A 21,893-nucleotide genomic window follows, 5' to 3' on the forward strand; every position below is an offset into this window, starting at 1 on the left:
CTTTCATTGTTACTTAATGTGAGGTATTATGGATAGAGGCAAAATGTTTTATAATGATATGATAAATTGTCATATATAATACAATTTCTATCTTTGGAGCTAAAGCATAGCATCATTTTTTTTTATTCTATGATACCAAACCAAGATTTGATGCAGAAAATACATTTTCTTATACTAGTTTATACACCATTTATGTTGGATCCATATCAGATCATATCTTTCACTTAGTAGATTAAAATGGAAAAAGCAGCCTAGAATGATAGACTCAGTCTCTAAAATTAGAATAACAGTTGATGAGACTACCAATGAGCCATTGCGTAAGAGCATTTTTAATAGAAATTAGAAAAACACAGCCAATTTTATGGAGATAAAGTTTTACTAAGGATATCTTCTTATAACTGACAATACACATTTATATAAATTGGAAATCTAGTCTTCTAGCTTATGATTTTTAAAAGCAAGGATGTTAATGTGACAACTTTCACACGTAATAATTCTTTCCAATAAAATTTTTATTTTGGAATAATTTTAAATTCACAGGAAAGTTACAAAGATAAAACAGGGAATTCCCATATACTTCTGACACAGTTTCCTGTAATGCTAACTTCTAATATTACAGTGGAACATTTTTTTAAAACTAAGAAGCCAACGTTGGTACATTACTATTAACTAAACTCCAGATTTCATTGGATTTCACTAGTTTTTCCATTAATGTCAACATAAGTATTTTTAAAATAGCAGAAAAGGGGGATTTAATTTTACAGTGGTAATTTATGAACCATCAGAGTAATAGTCTTGAGAAAATTCTTGTTTATCAATATATCACCTCTATAAAGATTTTTTTCTTCACTAAATGATGCATGTGAAAATAAGTGACAATGAAAATAGTGACCAGGTAGTTCAAGCATTTTAAGGCATTCAATTGAATAACCGAATTTCTGAAATGTAAATAAAAGTCACGTTAAGATAAAATGTGTTAAACCTAAATGTCCATAGACAGATGAATGAATAAAGAAGATGTGGCATATGTATACAATGGAATATTACTCAGCCATAAAAAGGAACAAAATTGAATTATTTGTAATGAGGTGGATGGACCTAGTATCTGTCATACAGAGTGAAGTAAGTCGGAAAGAGAAAAATACCATATGCTAACACATATATATGGAATCTAAAAGACGTACTGATGAACCTAGTGACAGGGCAGGAATAAAGACGCAAACGTAGAAAATGGACTTGAGGACACAGGCGGGGAAAGGGAAGCTGGGACGAAGTGAGGGAGTAGCATTTACATACCTACACTACCAAATGTAAAATGGATAGCTAGTGGGAAGCAGCCGCATAGCACAGGGAGCTCAGCTCAATGCTTTGTGACAACCTAGAGGGGTGGGAGGGAGACGCAAGAGGGAGGGGATATGGGGTTATATGTATACATATAGCTGATTCACTTTGTTATACAGCAGAAACTAACACAACACTGTAAAGCATTAATACTCCAATAAAGATGTAAAAAATAATAAAACTGAACGTCAGCAAAAAAAAAAGTTAAAAAAGTTAAATTTGCCATTCTCTCTAGCTATATAGGCATGATAGGATAACTAGAATATATTATTTCAAGATAATTTTGCTAATATTTATATGTTAAAAAGAGCCAGGCTATAAACTGGTTTTTATTATAATTGTGTTCTTCCATCATATGTGTATTTTTCACACTGTAAGATGCTCTTGTTTGATGAGAGAGATGCAGAGTTTAAGGGGAGCAGAATCTCCCATAAAATAGAATGCTATTGGTTTTGTTGTGCCTGATGAAGAAGAGGAATGGGTGGTCTGCATTGAATTCAACGGAGGGGAGTTTAATTCGAAAACTCACCTCACTCCCAGTACCAGCTGCGGCCTCTGTACCTTGTTCATTTATTTCCACAAAAGACTTATGGAAAACATTGGACAGAAATAGGTTTCTCTCCATAGACATTCCTGAGAAATCTGCTTTGCTCTGGCTAAAGGCATCGCTCATCCCCATACTGCTCAGGGTTGACTTGAGATCATAAGTCTCTTCCAGCTTGAACTTGGGAAGATGCAGCTGCACGTCACACACCTCCATCATGTCAGCGCTAGTCCACTCACTCAACTTCTCATAGGTGATGGCTTTTTCCAGCTACAGTTTGGAGCCAAGGAAGAAAGAGTCAGTAATTTCAGAGTGGAGTGAGAACTATTCGTTGAGTGAGACCTTTAGATATTATATAAATGAATTATAGTCACTCCTATTACCAAAGGTAACAAAACACACACATTTGGAAATTCTTTGTTTATAATGAGATCCTCCACACATCCTTGACATAATCATTTTGCAGATTAATAGTTCTCAGGATATAGGTTTTCTAGATTAGACCTTGATCCGAAATGGAAGTACTTCTATGATAATATGCAAGACATCAACTACACATGCAAATACATCAATATAAATATACACTTAGGTGTTGTCAACACAAAAGCATATACTCTAGGACATGTTGTATGCCAGGGCACAAAAAAAACTTTAGTTTTATTAACATAGTAAACAATTCCTTGAAAACAAAATCTGAGGTAAAATGTCTATATAATCACGCCAATATGAAACTAGTAACTATAAACTACGAAAAAATAAGGAAAGAAAAGCAAAGAAAGGAAAATCCTCCAATCTTAAGAGTAATGACTTTTTTTTTTTCTTAATCTTTTGGCCTCGCTGCTTGGCATGTGGGATCTTAGCTCCCCAATCAGGGATCAAACCCACGCTCTCTGCACTGGAAGTGCAGAGTCTTAACCACTGGACCACCAGGGAAGTCCCAAGAGTAATGATATTTTAAATAGTGGTTTTGAGGGTGCTTTTTCTCTTCTTTATATTTAAAATTTTTTAAACAATAAATATATATTATATACACATATGCGTACTATATATGATAAACAGTGTTTGATTTTTTAAATAACATGTTTGTTTCAAAGCACATGCTTTTGCTACTTTAAGAATTTTCTAGATCCAAGTATTGCTATCAGTGACATATTTGTAAATTATGTGCAGTAAGTGACAATATCTTCAGGTCAGGAACCTGCACTTTTAAAGAGAAAGGCTTATCTTTTAAGGGTGTAACTCTAATGGTTTAGTATTCACACTTGGTCTTATTTCTACTATCCTCTCCAGTTTCACAAATTTTATGACACTATTTAGAAATCTTTCTACACACTAGTAGGGTGGTGGAAACCTAAAGAATCTGGCACACAAGAAATTAGGCACAGTGTAAAGAACGACAGAACACTTATTGCATGAGAAGCTAGTGTTCAGTTTAGACATACATGCAAATTGCTCAGAAATGTGGTCAGACCAAAGTCAGGCTTAAGAGAAGTTTAACAGATGAACAACTTAAATAATACTTGAAGATGCACTGATACAGACTATATCTCCTGAAGAGTGTTAACTTGATAAAAAATGTTTTTTAAAAATGTTTTAGGGGCTTCCCTGGTGGCGCAGTGGTTGAGAGTCCGCCTGCCGATGCAGGGGATGCGGATTTGTGCCCCAGTCCGGGAAAATCCCACATGCCGCGGAGCGGCTGGGCCCGTGAGCCATGGCCGCTGAGCCTGCGCGTCTGGAGCCTGTGCTCCGCAGCGGGAGAGGCCACAACAGTGAGAGGCCCGCGTACCGCAAAAAAAAAAAAAAAAAAAATGTAATCCATTTAATGTTTTTAAACATATGTCTAAGGCTAGATTAATGCAAGTGATTAAAAAATTAATTAGGTTAAGTCTTATCGGAAGGAGAAGAAAGACCTATATTGACTAAAAGGTTGTTATGATCAATCCACACAGCTTTGTGACTGAAAATAAATATCTCTATCTGTTGTTTGTGTGGTTGTTTGTGTGACTCCCCTATGCTAAAGATGTCTATAGATTACTTAACCTTCCTGAGGGATAGTAATATCAACCTGACAAAGTTTTGTAAAGCTTAAATGATGTAAAAATACAGTACCTAGGGCTCAAGGTACGTTGGTTGCCTTCCTCTGCAGAAATTAAAGAACTGGGAGATCATGTCTTTATGTTTTTCCCCGGAGGGATAAACACTAGAACCCTCTTCGTGTCAGACAGACTCGTGTCTTTTTTTAAAGTTTTTCTCCATACAAGTAAATGTATATGCAAAACAGACACAGACTCACAGATATAGGAAATAAACTTGTTACCAAAGGGGAGAGGAAAGAAGGTAGGGATGAATAGCCTGATCCCTTTACCTGATCCAGCCCACTGATGTCTTCCGGCAGTAGTACGAGTAGGCTGAGGTCACGGTTCTCATAGAAGAGTTGAAGGCCTATGGCTTGTGGCTTTTCTATGTAAAATACTTGAAGTTTTTCTTTCATGGACATCATTTGCACTGGTTTGCTTGTAGTCTGTAGAATATACGTAGCAAAATCACTGGGGAGGTGTTCCACCAAATCCTTAATTCTTTAGCATCATTGGTTCCCAGGAGTCTGGGACACTGGCAAAGCTAGTGATCCTCTGCTAAATGCTGAATAAAATTATTCAAACCTTGTTTTCTGGAAATATGTGTTCTACTGGAGAACATCATCGATAAATGATGTGGGAGTTTCTTCCTCTGACATTGTTACGGCATCCTCTAGAAATCATGGCAAGCTGGATTCTACCAAACACTTAAAAGAGTCTTGTGCAAACTCTGTAAATGCCAATGATTCCGAAACTGAGTAAGGTGCATTTCACACACAAACATTTGTGGTTTTTGTTTTTGTGTGAGGGTATTTTAGTATCATAAAAGCGAAATTCACTAAGAGAATGAAAAGACAAGCAATAAACTAGGAGATGAGAGTTTCAAAACACATAATTGATAAAGGACTTGTATCCAAAATTTGAAAAGAACTCTTAAAACTCAACAATTATAAGGCAAAGAACCCAATTTTAAAAACAGGTGAAAGATCTGAACTGATACCTCACCAAAGGCAGACCTACAGCATATGAAAAGATGTTCAATCTTATGTCCTTAGGGAATTGCAAATTAAAACAGTGAAGATACCACTACTACAGATCTAATAGAATGGCTAAAAGTTCAAAACACTGATAACATAAACTTCTAGCGAGGGTGGAACTGACATTCTCTGCCAGTGAGAATGCAAAGTGGAAGCCATATTGGAGGACAGTACGGTGGTTTCTTACAAAGCTACATACAGTCTTACCATGTGATCCAGCAACTGTGCTCCTGGGTAATTACCAAAATGAGTTAAAAACGTGTCCACACAAAATCTTGCATGCAAATGTTTATAGGAGCTTTAATCATAATTGCTAAAAACTGGAAGCAACCAAAATGCCCGTCAGTAAGGTGAATGGATAAACAAACTGCTACGTCCATACAATGGAATAGTATTCTGCAACAAAGTGAAATGATCTATCAAGCCATAAAAAAGGCATGGAGGAACTTTAAATACGTATCGCTAAGTGGAAGAAGACGGTCTGAAAAGGCTACATACTATGCAATTCTGATTCTACGGCATTCTGAAAAGAGCAAAACTCTAGCGACCGTAAAGAGATCCGTGGTTGCCAGGGATTTAGAGGGAGGGATGAATGTTTGGAGCACAGGGCATTTTTAGGACAATGAAAGTATTCCGTATGATACTGTAATGGTAGATACATGACATTATGAATTTTTAGTAAAGCCAATGGTGAAACAAAAGCAAAACCCTGCAATTCAGACATTGTAGACATATGTTATTTATCCACTCTATGTGGAGCTAAATGTCCATCACAAGATCCTACTGTTCTGCTAAGGTAGTGGCCATGTGAGCAGGTCTGTTCGTTCAGGATACTCTGTGATACGGTGATTGTCTCAGTGATAAGCGTATGAATGGCACCAGCCGGAGTCCTCTTTGGGAGCATTCTGTCAGAGCCAGCAGCCAGGACTTCGTCTATGTAGTAGGGTTGTGAAGCTAGAATATGGGGCTGTCATATTCCCTGGTCATATGGATAAATCCCATCTTTAGAATTAGAGAATGATGGCAAAAAGGAGGGGTCAGGGGTGGGGCAGAGAAAGTGGATTATGTTTGAGATTCAAAGATCCCACTCCCAGACTTCCCAGTTCCTCTTAGTTGCATAAGCTGGTGCTAACACAATGCCCATTTTACTGGAGCTAGTTGGGAATGCTTTTCTATCACTTGCATCTGAAAATTCCTGGTGAATATATTAAGCCAAGTAACTATCCAGCACATTTCTAGTTAGCCTATTGCGTTATATGTTCAGTTCCTTCCCCATCTTTACCCCACTGATTATCTGAAAACCGCCTACTGCACATAACCATATGGTTACAGCAGTAGGTCCTCAGCAGCACTGTTTATGTGAGGTGATCCACCCCAGGACCAAAATATGTTAACAATCTTTGGCCAATCTGTTCCTTTCCTAGGAATTTGGAATGAGACCTATCAGACTGGTCTGTAGAGTGGAGGAGATGTGGGTAGCCATGTTCTGCCTTTGTGGACTGGGCCGCAGAGGAAGTTAGACTTCAGTCTGAGAGAAGAATAATGGGAGAAACAGAGTTGGAAAGATAGAGGATGAATCCTGACAACATTTGAATCCTTATTTCCACTCAAGTCCCAAGACCCAGCCACATCCAGCCCTTAGGTGTATCTGTCAGCTTCCATTAGTCTCCCTTGTTGCTGAAGTAATCAAAAACAAGTGTGCTGTGTCCTAACGCAGAAGGAAATGTTAACGAAAGAAATAAGATTTTAAAATTTTATTTCTTTTTCTTATGGAAGGGTAAGAGTTTGGTACACGGTGGTACTGCCTTAATAGAACAAGAATAGAACTAGTAAGCGAAGAGTTTGGGGTTATGGTCCTGGAAGCCTTCAACTTAAGCATGGCTCTAGTCACTTAACCATGCTGCATTTCTGACCTGGGAAATAAATGTAATAAATACCTTACCTACTCTACCATAGTTGCAGCAAGGACTGAGTAATAAAATATGTGAATAGTCCATTTTCAGAGAAAAAATAATGAAAGGGGAATTTCCAGGTAGGATGGAACTGGGGTTTTTAGCACAGTCATCCCTGCCCTAGTAAGAGCCATAGTTTACAGGAGCATATAGTCAGAGAGAATAAATTTAAAATAGAATTCCCTTTGCAATGCCATGTAAAAATTCATACTGGTTATTAACAGGTTCCTACCTTGTTTATTCTGAAAGGCTTTTCTGTGGTATTTTGGACCAAGAATTGATGTTCCCAAATTCTTTTAAAGTAAAGGGCATTTACCAGAACCATTCTGGTTGCAGAATCCACAGCATTATCAGGTAGGAGATTCAGGATTTTTCCTAAAAGAGCCAAAGGACAGATTTCAAATGATGTCGTTACATCCTGGTGAAAAGCCATACATAAAAATGATGATTATGAAATACCGTTAAATGATAACATCTTGTATCCACCAATGATCCAAGCCAGGAAGTTAGTATTAATAGAATATTATTAACAGATCCTATTTAAATTTCATCTGTTGTTCCAATAAAGTCCTTTTTTTCCTGGACCAGAAATCAATCCAAGAGCTCAAGTTGCATTTAGTTGTCATTTCCTTTTGGTCCCCTTTTAGTCTTTTTCTTTCATTCCTCATTCATTCTTTGTCTTTCATGTTCCTCATTCATTCTTTGTCTTTCATGACCTTGATACTTTTGAAAAATATTTGTAGAATGCTCAATTCTCAGTTCAAGTTTGTCTGATGCTTCCTCAAGATAATATTTAGGTTATACATTTTTGTGAGAATATTACTTTTGTGGGCTGAATTGTGTCATCCAAAAAGATATGTTAAATCCTAACCTCCGGTCCCTGTGAATGTGATCTTATTTTGAAACAGAGTCTGCAGATGCAGTCAAGTTCAAATGAAGTCATAGTGGATTAGGGTGGGCTCTAATTCAATGACTGGTATTCTTATAAGAGGAGAGAAACTCGGACACACACACACAGAGTGTGAAAACATGGAGACATAGGAGAGACAAAGAAGAAAGTTATGTATCAACAGAGGCAGAGATTGGAGAGATGTGTCTACAAGCCAAGGACTGCCAATAACCATCAGCAACTAGGAGACAGGCGTGGAGCAGTTTCTTCCCTGAAACTTTCCAAGGGAGCAAGGCCCTGCTAACACCTTAACTTCAGACTTGCAGCTTCCAGAACTATGAGAGAATAGATTTCTATTGGTTTAAACCACGCAGTTGGTGGTAATTTGTTATGGCAGCCCTAGGATTTATGGCATATTTCTATCATCACAGGAAGATCCAGACAGCTCTGTAATCTAGAGCAGCAGTCCCCAGAGTATTTGGCACCAAGGACCGGTTTTGTGGAAGACAGTTTTTCCACGGACCAGGGCTGGGGGTCGGGGTGTGGGGATGGGCGAGCGGGGACGGCTCAGGCGGTGGTGCGAGCGACGGGGAGCGACGGGCAGTGGCAGATGAAGCTTCGCTCACCTGCCCGCCGCTCACCTCCTGCTGTGCGTGCCGGTTCCTAACAGGCCCAGGCCCGGGGGTTGGGGACCCCTGATCTAGAGAGATGGATCCTGTCATGCTCCTTGAGTGTGTCAGCCTGTGCGGGGGAAGCACGGCAAGGATCCTTTTGCAAACCGAGCTTACGCCGTGTCAGACAATGACTCTCCACTCAGCTCAGAAAGGGGCGAAAGATAGCAGATGAGTTGCTCCCCGCCTTCCTGTCTGTAGGGTCCCCACCTGTCTTCCAGAGAACAGAGTGGGCACTGGGTAGGAATTTGAGAGCTGAGATTTAGTTCAGCTCCAGCACTATTTTTTTTTTTAGCGGTATGTGGGCCTCTCACTGTTGTGACCTCTCCCGTTGTGGAGCACAGGCTTCGGACGCGGAGGCTCAGCGGCCATGGTTCACGGGCCCAGCCGCTCCGCGGCATGTGGGATCTTCCCGGACCGGGGCACGAACCCGCATCCCCTGCATCGGCAGGCGGACTCTCAACAACTGCGCCACCAGGGAAGCCCTCCAGCACTATTCTTGCCCCTACTTCTACTACATTGAGTTTGTGTTGTATATTACAATGTGCTTTTGCTTATAGAATCACATTTGGTCCTCATGTGAACTGGAACAGTGCAAGTAATTCCTTTCTGTAAATGCTTGCTAATCTGTAGTCCTCAAAACAGACTTACTTTTAGATGAATCCAAATCAGGAATAAGTTAAGGATAATGGTCACTCTTGCCTCACCATGGCTTCTGAGTCACTAGTCCAGTGAAAAAGGAACTGAGAATTTAGGGCTGCCAACTTCCTCAGTTCACTTCAATAAACATTGCTCTGAATAGCTACCATGAGCAGGGCTGTTATCTGTTAGTGATTCAAAGCAGAAACTCAAATAAGGTAGTATTACTGCCCTTGGTGTTCTTGAGTTTAGTGGGAGAGGCAGGGACTTCAACAGTTAATTTCAATAACAACGTGGTAAGTCAAGGTAAAGGTTCCCACAGGGCACTTTTGGAGCAACGAAAAAGGCTGTCAGCTCAGCCTGGGAGCCAGGGGAGGACATTATGCCTGAGCGAACCCCTGAGATGTTATCCAGTGGCCATGAAGGGGCTGGGAGTGGCAGGGGAGGGGACCGTGTTTCAAACTGAAGGGACACATGAGCAAATGCATGGGGTCGTGAGGTAGCACAGGGAGTTCCAGGGACTCTGTGCCACTTAGAATTCCTGAGTATCAACTTTGAGTCAGAGAATGACAAGAGTTGAAGTGGAGAGACAGACAAGACTTCACGGTCCTGTTGGACCTTCTATGTCAGTTTAGGCAGCTTGAATTCATCCTGTAGGATGTGGGGCACCATGATGGATTTTGAGTACGTGGTCCACTTGGTCGAATTCACATTTTAGGGAGGTCATTCTGATGGCTGAATGGAGGTTGCATTTGAGGGGAGCAAGATGAGAAACAGATTATTGCATTAACACAGATAAATGATGACAAAGCCGAGAGCAGAGGAGGAAGAGATTGGAAAGGAAAGATGAACTCAGAAACACGCAGGAGGAGGCAAAGGAAAAGGGAGAATTTAGAGTATCTCTCGGACTTCTGATCTGGGCAGGTGTGTGGTAGCCACCCATCCGCCGGGATGGAGAATGAGTGCACGGAGAGGACAAGGTGTGGATAAGCTGTTCTGAATATGACTTCAGTATGTCGAGTTTAAAGTATGTGGGACCCTCTGCAAGCATATCTGGCAGGAATATACAAATGAACTCTGAAGTCTGGGGGGAGGGGGATTACCTAAACATTCCATGTTCGTTGCTGCAAAGCAAAGGCTTAATCATTAATATTCATTAGCGATTACACCTTTGGTATTTCTTTGTGAGATATAATGGACCATCAACAGACATATCGATTGAAAAGGAAGCGTGGAATATTGAAATGAGTTCAGACTTCAGAGCTAAACTGACTCAGATTTCAGTCCTATTTCTGAAGCTTTAAACTATCTGATCTTGGTAACAGTTTCTCTAAAGCCTCAGCTTCCTCATTTCTAAAATAAGAATCATAATAAAAAACTGCTAAATCGCCTCTGAGAATCCCTCTACTATTCCCTTTTTAGAAATAGAATGCTTAACTTTTAGGTAGCATGTGGCTACCCAGCTAAAAACTACATTTTAAAGACCTTTATTACAAACTAGGACAAGTTGGTCACCAGAGCATAAAATGGGCCATGTATCCAAATTTGGGATATGAGTGGAACTGGTGTGTGAAAGTTTCAGGGCATCCCCTTAAAAGCAAAGAGGCTTTATTTTCCCTATTTCCTGCTGACTGTAAAACTGACAAATGTAAGAATCACCTTAGACAAATATAAAAGCCATGTCTCGAGGATGGCTGAGCTAACCCACTAGTCTGGGTCTCTGGATGCCTTCATGGAACAGAATGCTTATCTACCTTGTGACTGTTAGGTCAGAGATAAACTTCTATCTTATTAAGATATTGTATTTTGGGCTCTTTGTTGCAAGAGCTCAGCCCATACTCTAAGCTAATACATGACCTATTTTGGAAATTACTTAAGGTTATGTAGTACATTTACTGCCACATTTTCATTGTTCATCAGCAGCTATTTTTCTTTAGAAACCACAAGTGCAGCAGTATTCCAAAATTCCTTTTTTGCATTTTTCTGCCTTTTATCCCTGGAGTCCTCCTTGGATTAGTGGAATCTGATCATTCTCTTGTCTACTTGGTAAAATGGTTGTCTTATCTGTTTTAGATAAGACTTATTGCAAAAGCTATAAATCAAAAATTATGGGCATGAATAAAACAAATGTTTTGAATATTTAGAATGTGTCCACAGTTCTATTTAAGAAATGCCTATACTTATACATAACACAAATTCAAAATAATAAAGCGATACTTGGAGAAAGTGCACCGCTGAGTACCTTGGAGAAGGCTTACCTTCAGTCTGGCTTTCAACCCAAGAGTTGATCTCCTTTCTGATTTGGTCAGAAGCTTCCATAAAGTTCACAGACTGTGGCTCTGAGCCAAAGTATGTTTTCATGTCTTGTAAATATTTCTGGAAGATATAGGTAAAATCTCCTTTTGTAGAATTTTTCCAGAATCAATAAACAAGTCTATTTAGATTATCAAAAAAAAAAAAAGAAAAAAAAACCCCAGCTAGATGGACAATTGCAAACTGCCACCCCATTGCTCCCCTCAATCTTTCCACACTCCAGCTTCGGTTAAAAACGAAACACCGCCCTGTGTAAACTTAGCTGGGCACGGACTAGCCATGCAGAGCCGCGGGTATGGAAGGAAGGCCCGTCTCCCACAGCTCTGGAACCTCCACATCTTCGTCTGTTTTTATTCGTCCTTGGGAAATGGGGCTGGGATGAAAAGGAGGACCATTCTAGGAATCCCAGGAGCGACTCCAGCCAAGGAGTACTGGGCTTTCTGGGGTAGAGATGGAGCCAGATTGAGAACCCTGGATCTGGCAGCTGCCGTCTATGGGCTCTAAACACCCAAGAGCCTGGGGAGGGCTTCTGAGGGAAGCTGTGGCCTGCCATGGAAACCGACTTCCAAGACCGGTCAAAGGTTTCATCAGGTATTCTAAGGGCAAAAGCAGGCTTCTTCCTTCGGGCTGTCGATGCTGCCCTCAGTGGCCATCATCCTAAGTGGGCTATAACCAAGGTTGCTGCTTAGGGGGGCACCTGCCTTGAAACAGAATTTATTCCCCAGGACAGCTGTGGCATTCCTTCAATTTATTACTTTATAGAGGAATTGTGTGCAGTTAAAAAGTGTTGAGTTAATTCAGCTTCCAGGCAGTGGTTTGGAGATTATGAAGTCTACGTTCTGTACAATTTATAATCCAGTAAAAAGAAAACGTAAACATTCTCGAGGTACCTATTCCTTGTCTTGACTCGTGGGTTCTGATCAACCTCTCTGTGCACAGCTAGGGCTTGTGGATATTTTAAAAGACATACCATTTTGTATCTCTGTGTGCTTCTTTTTACCAAGTGCCCACCCAGCTCAGTCATCTCTCCTACTTACGAATCAAGCCTGAGTACATGAGACTACCAGTAATAAAAATGTCTTTAAGACTTCACTTGGCTGCTTTTTTGCCTTTAGTAATGGCAAAGCCCAAGTTCTGAGCTCCCCGGAATTCACTGGGTATGGGCAGGGATAACACTGCTTGAAATCACAAGATAGCTTGACTTTTCCTGTTGCTATCCCTCTCCCTATTCAATTTCCTTACTCCTTACCCACTGGGCACCTGGGTCCTCTGGCTTTCTTCTGAAGTGTGCCAAAGGATGTGATGGACAAACATGAAAGAAGTAAATGCTTGGCTTGGTTTGGAGTTGAGTCCTCTGAGGAGCCCTTGCATCTGAACTGAAGATGAACTCATGGTCTGCACTGTGGGTGTCTCAACCATCAGAGCAGAAGAGAAGTTGATTCAATTCCATGTTAAGAATCTTTCTTAAAGTGTCTGAAGTCAAGATGTGAAGTGACTTACCTGATCGCAAAGTCAACTTTGCTCTTGAGGACACAGTCTCCTGCCACACTCCTATGACCACACCACCCTCTGCTCCTTCAGACTCACCATATTGAGTTATTCTATATCTTTTGCTCTGTTTCCCATGAAACAAATGTTGGCCCAGGGATTATATAAACCACATTTCTACGAGTCTTCATGGGTTGTTCCTGGGGTATACCCCTTTATTCTGGGCATAAATATCTGATCACCAGATTTGGTTTGAAATATGTTACTGGTTTCCTTTACAACTTGACACATTGGTCAGGCTAAACGATTGTTTATCAGAAATGCTGACCACATACTCCATATACATTAAGATTGTCCCTGGGATCCCCGGAGAAAAGTACAAAGAGTTTATTGATTGATCTCATGTGACTCTTCCCCATCAGCTTGAAATAAGATGTTTGCACTTACATTGTGAAATGGATACGTTTTCTCCCCATAGATCCTGTTGGCTGTTTTAAGTATGCAAGCATTGCTGGGATTGTTGATTTCTGAGATAAGTGTCTGGAAATTAGAGCATATTTCTTCAGCCTTGCCTACATCGAATTCCTTTAAAAGAAAGTAAATTGGTTAAATAAAAATGTTGAACAAGAACTAAGTGTATATGAACAACTTATAGTAAATGAAATAATTTAAAGTTTACGAACAAAGGCCGAAATCGATTGTATGGTAGATAAAAAAACCTTCTCTTTAGTATTATTAGTACAGGAATGTAATAGCTGTTGGGACATCATTTTCTTCACACTTAGTTTGCAGAAGTAAGAACAATGTTGAAAGAGTTTGCAGAAGTAAGAACAATGTTGAAAGTAGAGTAGTTTTGAAGGGGAGGGAAACGAAGAGATAAGGGAAAAGAATATTACCCTTCCAAAAAGTGTAGACATTCTGCACTCTAAAAAATTTCCCAGGCTTCCCTGGTGGCGCAGTGGTTGAGAGTCCGCCTGCCGATGCAGGGGACGTGGGTTCGTGCCCTGGTCCGGGAAGATCCCACATGCCGCGGAGCGGCTGGGCCAGTGAGCCATGGCCGCTGAGCCTGTGCGTCCGGAGCCTGTGCTCCACAACGGAAGAGGCCACAACAGTGAGAGGCCCGCGTACCACAAAAAAAAAAAAAAAAAAAAAATCCCATAATTTTAACATATATTTTAAAGAAAAGTTACCTATTAAAGGTTGCTTAATTTAGCCACTAACGTGCCAAAGTGCTTTCTCCTTAATTATCAAATAGATATTGAAATATAAGACATACCATTTTCCTTTTCTTTTCAAAACTGTCAGGACAAGATTTGCTGTCCTGGTCTCTGCTAAACTGAAGAACCTGTAATTTCAATAAAAAGGCAATATGTGAATGCACTTTGCAGAGATGTAATCATATGAAATACACATCAGCAACTACAAGCCATTTGTTCCTATAGATACAAAACATATAATTAATGAACCACGGGAGCGCTGATTTGACTTAAATGGTGTGTTACCTGACCTAGTAAGAGTAAGTCAAGAGCTGCTTTTAAATACATTTTTAAGTTGAATTTAAATTGCTAGTCTCTTTATTTTAATACTTTTTATGGGACGTTGAGGATAATGTTGGGAATAGCCTTAGAGGTAAAATTCTCATGTTTTCCGAGTTTCATTTTTATCTATGATTGGTTTGAAAAGAAGCCTAGGTATTCAACTGAGACCATCACTTAGATAATTTAAGCAAATGCCATCATGGCCCCAGTTATCTGGAAAATTCAGGAATTTTAGTTGCTTTTTCTACTTAAGTGCTTCAGTTTTCACTGCCTACCACCATCTGACATATGGAGATAGAGTCTTTGTCTTCACCCCAGCAATTCATGTGACAGGTCACAGGAAGGATGTGGACATTGTGTTTCCCCTGGGAAAACAAAGTGATAATTCCATCTCCTGCATGCATCCTGGACCCAGCTTACAGAAAGGAATAAAGTCAACTTTACCAAAGTTTGTGCTGACACATGGCGACAGACAGGAACCACTTGCCATAGGGAAAAAAAAGGGGAGGTGCCTAAGCAACTCATTAGTCTCAATTGCAAACTGAAGCTGTTAATATTTCAGTGACATTGAAATAAAACAAGGGTAAGCAACACCCAGCAATGTATTTATATGGAGTGGAAGCAAATTGACATTTATCTAAGATTAAGTCTGTCACATTCATAGTTAAACCTTTTAATTATGACCCAATTATTAACTAGCTGTGAACCAGGATTTTTCTGTGAACCAAGATTTTGTTGTTGCTATTTTTAAACCACACAATAGCTTGTAAATTATGAGCATAAGGGGCATATCCTAGACCCAAACTGACAGAATATGTATTCTGCCTGTCTCATTCAGAACTGCTGGCTGTGCCCATTTCCATACTTGTCACAGAGGCCAGCTTCTTGGTGGAAATTTTGTCACTTAGCCTTTCAATCGTTGTATGATTTAGAGGTGAATTTACTCTCTTCTATTTTTATTTTTACTTAAAACACACACATATATTTATATGTTTACACCAGCATAGATACAGATACACATATATGTGGCTATTTGATATGTTTTGCTATGTAAGGCTACACACGTACACATGCACTTGCTATGATTTGAGGATGCTTACATCAAATTGATAATTGCTTATACAATAATCCTGTTTTGCCATTTTAATGCCCTTAATGGGCTCTTTAGATTCATCTAGACAACCAGGGACCAAACAAAGTAACAACCAAACAAAGCATGAGGAACAGGATTCACCTGATTTTTCTATTTTGTTCTTCAAGAAAATCCTTCTGAGATTAGAAAGATGATGACTAATTCTATTATTTAAAGTATGAGCCATTACTTTCTTGAAATATTTTAATAATCAAAATAAAATTGTTTTTGGTGTTGAACCAAACTCGATAACCTCTCCATGTACCATTTTGTATCTCTGTGTGCTTCTTTTTACCAAGTGCCCACCCAGCTCAATCATCTCTCCTACTTACGAATCAAGCCTGAGTGCATGAGACTACCAGTAATAAAAATGTCTTTAAGACTTCACTTGGCTGCTTTTTTGCCTTTAGTAATGGCAAAGCCCAAGTTCTGAGCTCCCCGGAATTCACTGGGTATGGGCAGGGATAACACTGCTTGAAATCACAAGATAGCTTGACTTTTCCTGTTGCTATCCCTCTCCCTATTCAATTTCCTTACTCCTTACCCACTGGGCACCTGGGTAAGGGCACATCATCTCTCCATTTGATTTTGCCAGAGAACACTGGTTCTTAAACAGTATTCCTAGAAAGAGTTTTCAAATTGATTCACTTTCTCAGATTTCTTTTTATGGTCTAGAAAATTTATTTAAAGTGTGTCTTTTATTTTGGAGGACGTGGTTGTAAAACGTGGGCTCTTTGGATTTCAGGAGAGAAGTGAACAAAAGACAAGAAAAGCATTTCATTTTAAGGCAACAGAGGATGGTTGACTTTTCTCACTCACCTGGGACATTTGGGCTGCCGTGGTGCCTTTGGTGCCCAAATACACCATGGCCAAGGAGGTTGAGATGCCCCAGGGAGAAAAAAAGATATTTTTACCCTCGGCAGATTCAGCTAGCTTCTTGCTAAGCTCCAGAGCAAATTGGTTGACGGATTTTGCTAGAGAGTCCATTGGGAAAATCTAAGAAAAATAAAGTTAGAGAACATGTTAATAATCCTTTCCATTTATTTAACTTTTGTAAATGGATTTGTTGGCTTACATAATTATCTTTTTTAATTACCCTTCATTGAAATGACGAATGTATTATCCAATCTGATTATATATATATCTGATTTTATATATATATAATATGTATATATACACTCATAAGAGCTGAATAAACTTTAGAAAAATTCCACTCCAACATGATTTTAAATATTTTAAAAATGAAGTCCAGAGAGTTTAAGAGAATTGGCTCAAATTTCAGAGTTAGTTCACATGAGAGAACAATTGGATTCTGGTCAGTCAGCGGCTCCCTGTTGAAAATGCCAGGATATAAATGGCAGAGGAATCAGCCCAGTGCCTCTTACCAACACACCACATGCCTACGGACTTTACCCAGTAAATGAGGAATAATTATACCCCTTTTCAACTTTGTACTTTTTCTCACTTATCTTTCATCCATATTTTTATACTTTTAACCTTTTTTATTCCTTCACACCCTGGTGCATGATATCCTGGTTCCTTTATCCTCCTTTATTCTCTTGAAATCCAACTCTGCTCCGGTTCTTCTTTCCCTCTGGAAGCCTTTCCTGAACTTTGGGGTTCCCAGGAGCACGTCTTCCACCAAAGACCCATAAAATAGCTTTTACTGCCTGCTTGGAGCTTATCATACTGCTAGTTCTGTTTGCATAGATTTATATCTTTTCAACTCTAGGATAATTTCCTTGAGAGCAAACTTTTCTTACTCAGCTTTGCGCATCCAGTAACACCCACCTCAGGACTTTGCACAAAATGAAAACTTACAAATACTTGTTTATTTCTCTTTTAGAGTGTTTGGGCTCTAGCCACCATTTTTTATCTATTTAAACTTGAAATCTTTCACAGTTTAGTGGAAATGCTCATAGAGAAGTAGAGAACTCAAGCCTTGCTTGCCTTTATCCTCACTCACGTGAGACCCTCTGAAACCAATCTTAACAAACAAAGGAACTCAAACTTTCTCATTTTTAAAAATATTATATTCACCTTCTAAATTTCACGTCTAATTACCCTGATACTTTCATTTAAGTCTTTTTAGACTGGGTCTCTCTCAAAGAAATAGTGAGTTCAATCTATTGTCATTTTATAGCCAAATAATTTCTCAAGCTGATTAAATGATTAAAAATAAACCAAATTCCTAAGCCTAGAAACTCCCATTGGTGCCAGTGTCATATAGAACTTGGTCCTGCACTGATATCACCTGGCCCTCAGAGAAACCTAGAATGAGAACTTTAGAAAGGTCAGAAGATCTCTCTAGTTCAATGGTTGAATGAAGGGAGAGGCATGTGTAGGCAAAGTTTTGGTTTCATCATGACTTGGATTAACAGTGATACTGTTGAAATCCCTCCTAGTCATAGGCTTACACTTAACCAAACAGCTTCCCAGCCTCTAAATCATCCCTAGTCATAGCTCCCACCTATTTCGGAAGCTGATGATAATCCTAGGCTAACATTATCTTATTAAAGAAGAAAAGCAAGAACCTCTACTCTTGTAGCAATTCTACGCCCTCATAAAACGTTCGAAACTTGTGTATCAGTATTTCCCTTGACGGATCCAATGCTGTCTTGTAAATAACCTCCCTGTTTTCTTTACAGCTGTATTCATGCAAATGATGCTTTGCTTACTGCCTGTATATGAAGCTTTATCTTTTAAGAACTCGTGAATTCTTTCATATGGAAAATGCTTGGCTCCGTGGCCAAAGCATAATCACTATGAAGGGAGGAGAGGAGAAACTACCATTTTAAGGCTGAGGATTTTTATCTTGCTACTTATTATTTATGGTTATTCTAAAGTTTAGTTACTTGTAACAAATCCCTGAAAACAATAACTCTCTCTAATGAAAAAGCTAATTTCTTGTGGAAAGTTAATATCCAGGTATCTTCAACTTCATTAATTCTCTCATTAATATCATTAATATATCAGGTGTAGCCCAGACCATACAAGAAAAATAATTCCTGCCTTTAAAAAAAAAGTATAGAAGTGCTAAGCCAGTGCTGGATAAAATTATCCCGGCAGTGAAAAGTGCTTTCTGAAAGATGCGGAATTTGGGGATGAGATTCTACATGAAAGAATTTATCCATACAAGGGTTCGACAGTGATCGTTTCAGAAAAGACTATAAATGTCTAGATCAGAAGCCAACTATGCCCTTTTCAGAATAAATGGCTCTTTTGCAATTTTCAGAAGGTATATGGATATATCAGTTTACATACATATAAATATACATACATATGTAAAATATGTAAAATCTCTATCTGTAAAGGGGCTTAACTAAAGAAATACGAAAATAAGAAAAGGATAGTATCACTCGTCAATATGTCTCATCAAAGATACACATACTCTTCACAAATCAGGGTTGGAAAGAACCTTGGAATCCCTCTAATCAAATTGCTTCATTTTATCTGCTAGGAAACTGAGGCCCAGAGAGGTTAAATGTGCTGACGAACATGCACAGCTAACTAACAGCAGAGCTACCGTTGCAGTCCCATTCTCTGGACTCTAAATACAAATGCTTTTGTCATTATATCTGACTGTCTTTAAGGTTTTACGGTGAAAGGGAGGGATTGGGTGACGAAAGAGGATGAATAGGAGGAGGAAGAAAGAGAGATGATGATGAGCTGGAGGAGGGAGCGGGAAGGACTCTCTTCCCCTTTTCCATTAGAGGACATCCAAGGCCTCCTGACTTTCCGATGATACTGATGATATTGTCTACTTGGTGGAGTTGTGCATATCAGAAAATGACCCCCCAAATCCACAGCACTTCAATATTTACCTAAAGCCACTTCTGAGGGAATTAATAGTCTGGGAGGATTTATGATGAGCATGGAGTGTAAGCTTAGGGACTTAGGTTATTCCACGAAAGAGAAGAAAGCTAATGGCCCATGGAATGGTAGCCAAGACATGAAGGTGTGCGTGGGCGGGAGGGTAGAGAGTCAAATCATTAGTTCCCTACATTAGTGACTAAGCTCAAATTCATGTTGCCAAGTCCGCTCTTCTGAAGGGTTAGAAGGGTTTTGGTTCAATACTTCTGAGAATACCCTGTTTCTTTTTACCTGACAGATACAAAGGTAGCAAATCCAAAAATGTGACTGGAGAAAACTCCATTCATAGTTTCACAATTCACGGCAAAACTACCTTTCTGACGTCTTCGGAAGTGAATGCTCTCTCCCGTTTAGCCCGCTTTCTAGTACCAACTTTGAATCCGCTCAGGGTTCAATCTCTCAGACCTGCACAGAATTCCTGGGGGCTGGCCTTCATCTATTATTTCTGTTTTGTGGGAGTCTCGATAAATTGTTCTTTAGCTAGGTACCTCAACAAAGAAAGAAAACATAAAACAAAGAACTATTTACAATACCTTGTTTTCTTACACGGGAGCAGAATTGGCAACTGGTTCCTTTAGTAAGAGACCGTGGCTGAGTTAAGTGACCTTTAACTGTAGAAATAATTTTTAAAACTTCTAGCACCACCCTTTCCTTAACCCCACCCTCTGATTCACTTTCACAAGCCCATACACTCTTCCTTTCAACTTCATCTTGGCCAGAAGCTCAAATAAAAAGACAGAGAGATAGACAGAGTTTTGCTTGAATTACTTAATTACCCACATTTTCCATGTCTGTCTGCATGTACAGACTGGAATTCTAACAAATTGTAACTCACACTTTCCTGGCTTATGTCCTCTCGAGTCTGCCAACTGGCAGCAATTCGTGGTTTTCCCCAGTAGATTTATTTTTTCAACAACAGAAAGTTTTAAATTAGTTTAAGTTAGTGGAATAACAATGGGCAAGGAAATGGAGAATATTATTGGTGAACTGTTTACTGTTAAAGTTGCTCATAAGGTACTAGGTGAAGCATCCAGGAAATGTTTCTGTTCTTCTCATTTGGGTGTTGGTGTAGAACCCCGAGCACAACCCCAACTTGTCCCATGTCCACTGTCCCCACCCCAGGGACATGGGGTCTGGATCGACGTTTTAGACACAGTTACTGGGTGAAATGTTACTTCATCACTTTCTGCTTCTCTTCCGTTTCTCCCTGTGAATGTTCCTCCTTATTTATTAAGAAGAGAAAACTCTCTATAACAGGATGCAGGGCATGGAGGAATGGTGAAGGGGGTGAAGAGAGAGAGACGGGAATGGAGCACAGTCCAGAAGGGACTGAGGGAAAGGAGAATTATCTTTGTTAATAGCGTATGTGTGTGTTTTTTCTTCACGCAGTTTCTGTTTTTCTCTTCATGGGGCACACGTGGTAAAGTGGCTCAGAGTTTAATAGTTGAACGTTGATGTGGAACCCAGAGCAGAATGTTGCTTTGAATTTCACTGGGGGATGCAACTTGTGGCTGCAGATTCCGTGGTGCCTGCCTGACATGTGCTGAACAGATGTTATTATCCACAGGATGCCTGCAGACTATTATTAGCTGAAAGTATCATATGGAGGCTCTAGATAGAGGGGCTGTGCATCTTGACTGCCAGTGGTCCAGAGAGTGACTTGGGCTGCATCACCGCACAGCTCTAGTTATTTATGTTACATTTAATGCATCGATATAGATTCTGGGAAACCAGCCAAGAAATTGTTTCATCTTCTCTAAAGACACAGACTAAGTTTTATTCATGCTTTCCCACAAACCTTCTTCAGATTGCTTTCCACTTACCTCTTGTTTAAAATCTTTATATATTGATATATTGTTATGTTGATAAAATTTTGGTTTTGCTTTTTTTTTTTTTTTTTTTTTTGCGGTACGCGGGCCTCTCACTGCTGTGGCCCCTCCCGTCGCGGAGCACAGGCTCCGGACGCGCAGGCTCAGCGGCCTTGGCTCACGGGTGCAGCCGCTCCACGGCATGTGGGATCTTCCCGGACCGGGGCACGAACCCGTTTCCCCTGCATCGGCAGGCGGACTCTCAACCACTGCACCACCAGGGAAGCCCGGTTTTGCATTATTTTGATGCCTGTTTGGAGGGGGCAGGGAAAGAGAAAGGAGTAATTGTATCCTAAGTTAACAATATAATAATCTCAGCATAATTTTGCTTGTTTGTTGTTAGTTATGGCCTGCCCTATGAATATTTAGCAATATGTACAGATATTACTAATGGGGATGGGGGAGTAGGAACTATACGAATGGGCAACAGGGGTGGGAGGGAGAGTTTTTGCTCTAGTCTTTTCATATTTGATGTTGAGATTGCATGAATTTATTAGGTATTCAAAATCTTTTAGAACCGATAAAAGAACTCT

At 39.8% G+C, this 21,893-nt stretch overlaps 1 protein-coding gene across 1 annotated transcript; it reads right to left on the reverse strand.

The window, feature by feature from the left end:
* Positions 1-494: 494 nt before the first annotated feature.
* On the reverse strand, positions 495-20,182 carry LOC105747920 (serpin B10). Its single transcript, XM_012532423.3, has 8 exons — positions 20,026-20,182; positions 16,439-16,615; positions 14,226-14,294; positions 13,397-13,534; positions 11,407-11,524; positions 7,182-7,324; positions 4,251-4,406; positions 495-2,155 (listed from the first exon to the last, which is right to left on the reverse strand). Exons 2-8 carry the CDS (start codon positions 16,604-16,606, stop codon positions 1,751-1,753), a joined length of 1,197 nt encoding a protein of 398 aa, XP_012387877.1. The 5' UTR covers positions 16,607-16,615; positions 20,026-20,182; the 3' UTR covers positions 495-1,750.
* Between the last annotated feature and the right edge of the window lie 1,711 nt (positions 20,183-21,893).

This window comes from Orcinus orca, chromosome 15 (genome assembly GCF_937001465.1).
Source record: "Orcinus orca chromosome 15, mOrcOrc1.1, whole genome shotgun sequence".
NCBI classification, from domain to species: Eukaryota; Metazoa; Chordata; class Mammalia; order Artiodactyla; family Delphinidae; genus Orcinus; species Orcinus orca.

Excerpts from the sequence above, each read along its gene's own strand:
- LOC105747920 (XM_012532423.3), bottom strand. The coding sequence starts at position 16,606 with ATGGACTCTCTAGCAAAATCCGTCAACCAATTTGCTCTGGAGCTTAGC. Across the intron at positions 14,295-16,438 it reads CGGCAGCCCAAATGTCCCAG|GTTCTTCAGTTTAGCAGAGA; the intron begins GTGAGTGAGAAA and ends TTGAAATTACAG. Across the intron at positions 2,156-4,250 it reads ACATCAGTGGGCTGGATCAG|CTGGAAAAAGCCATCACCTA; the intron begins GTAAAGGGATCA and ends TCCAAACTGTAG.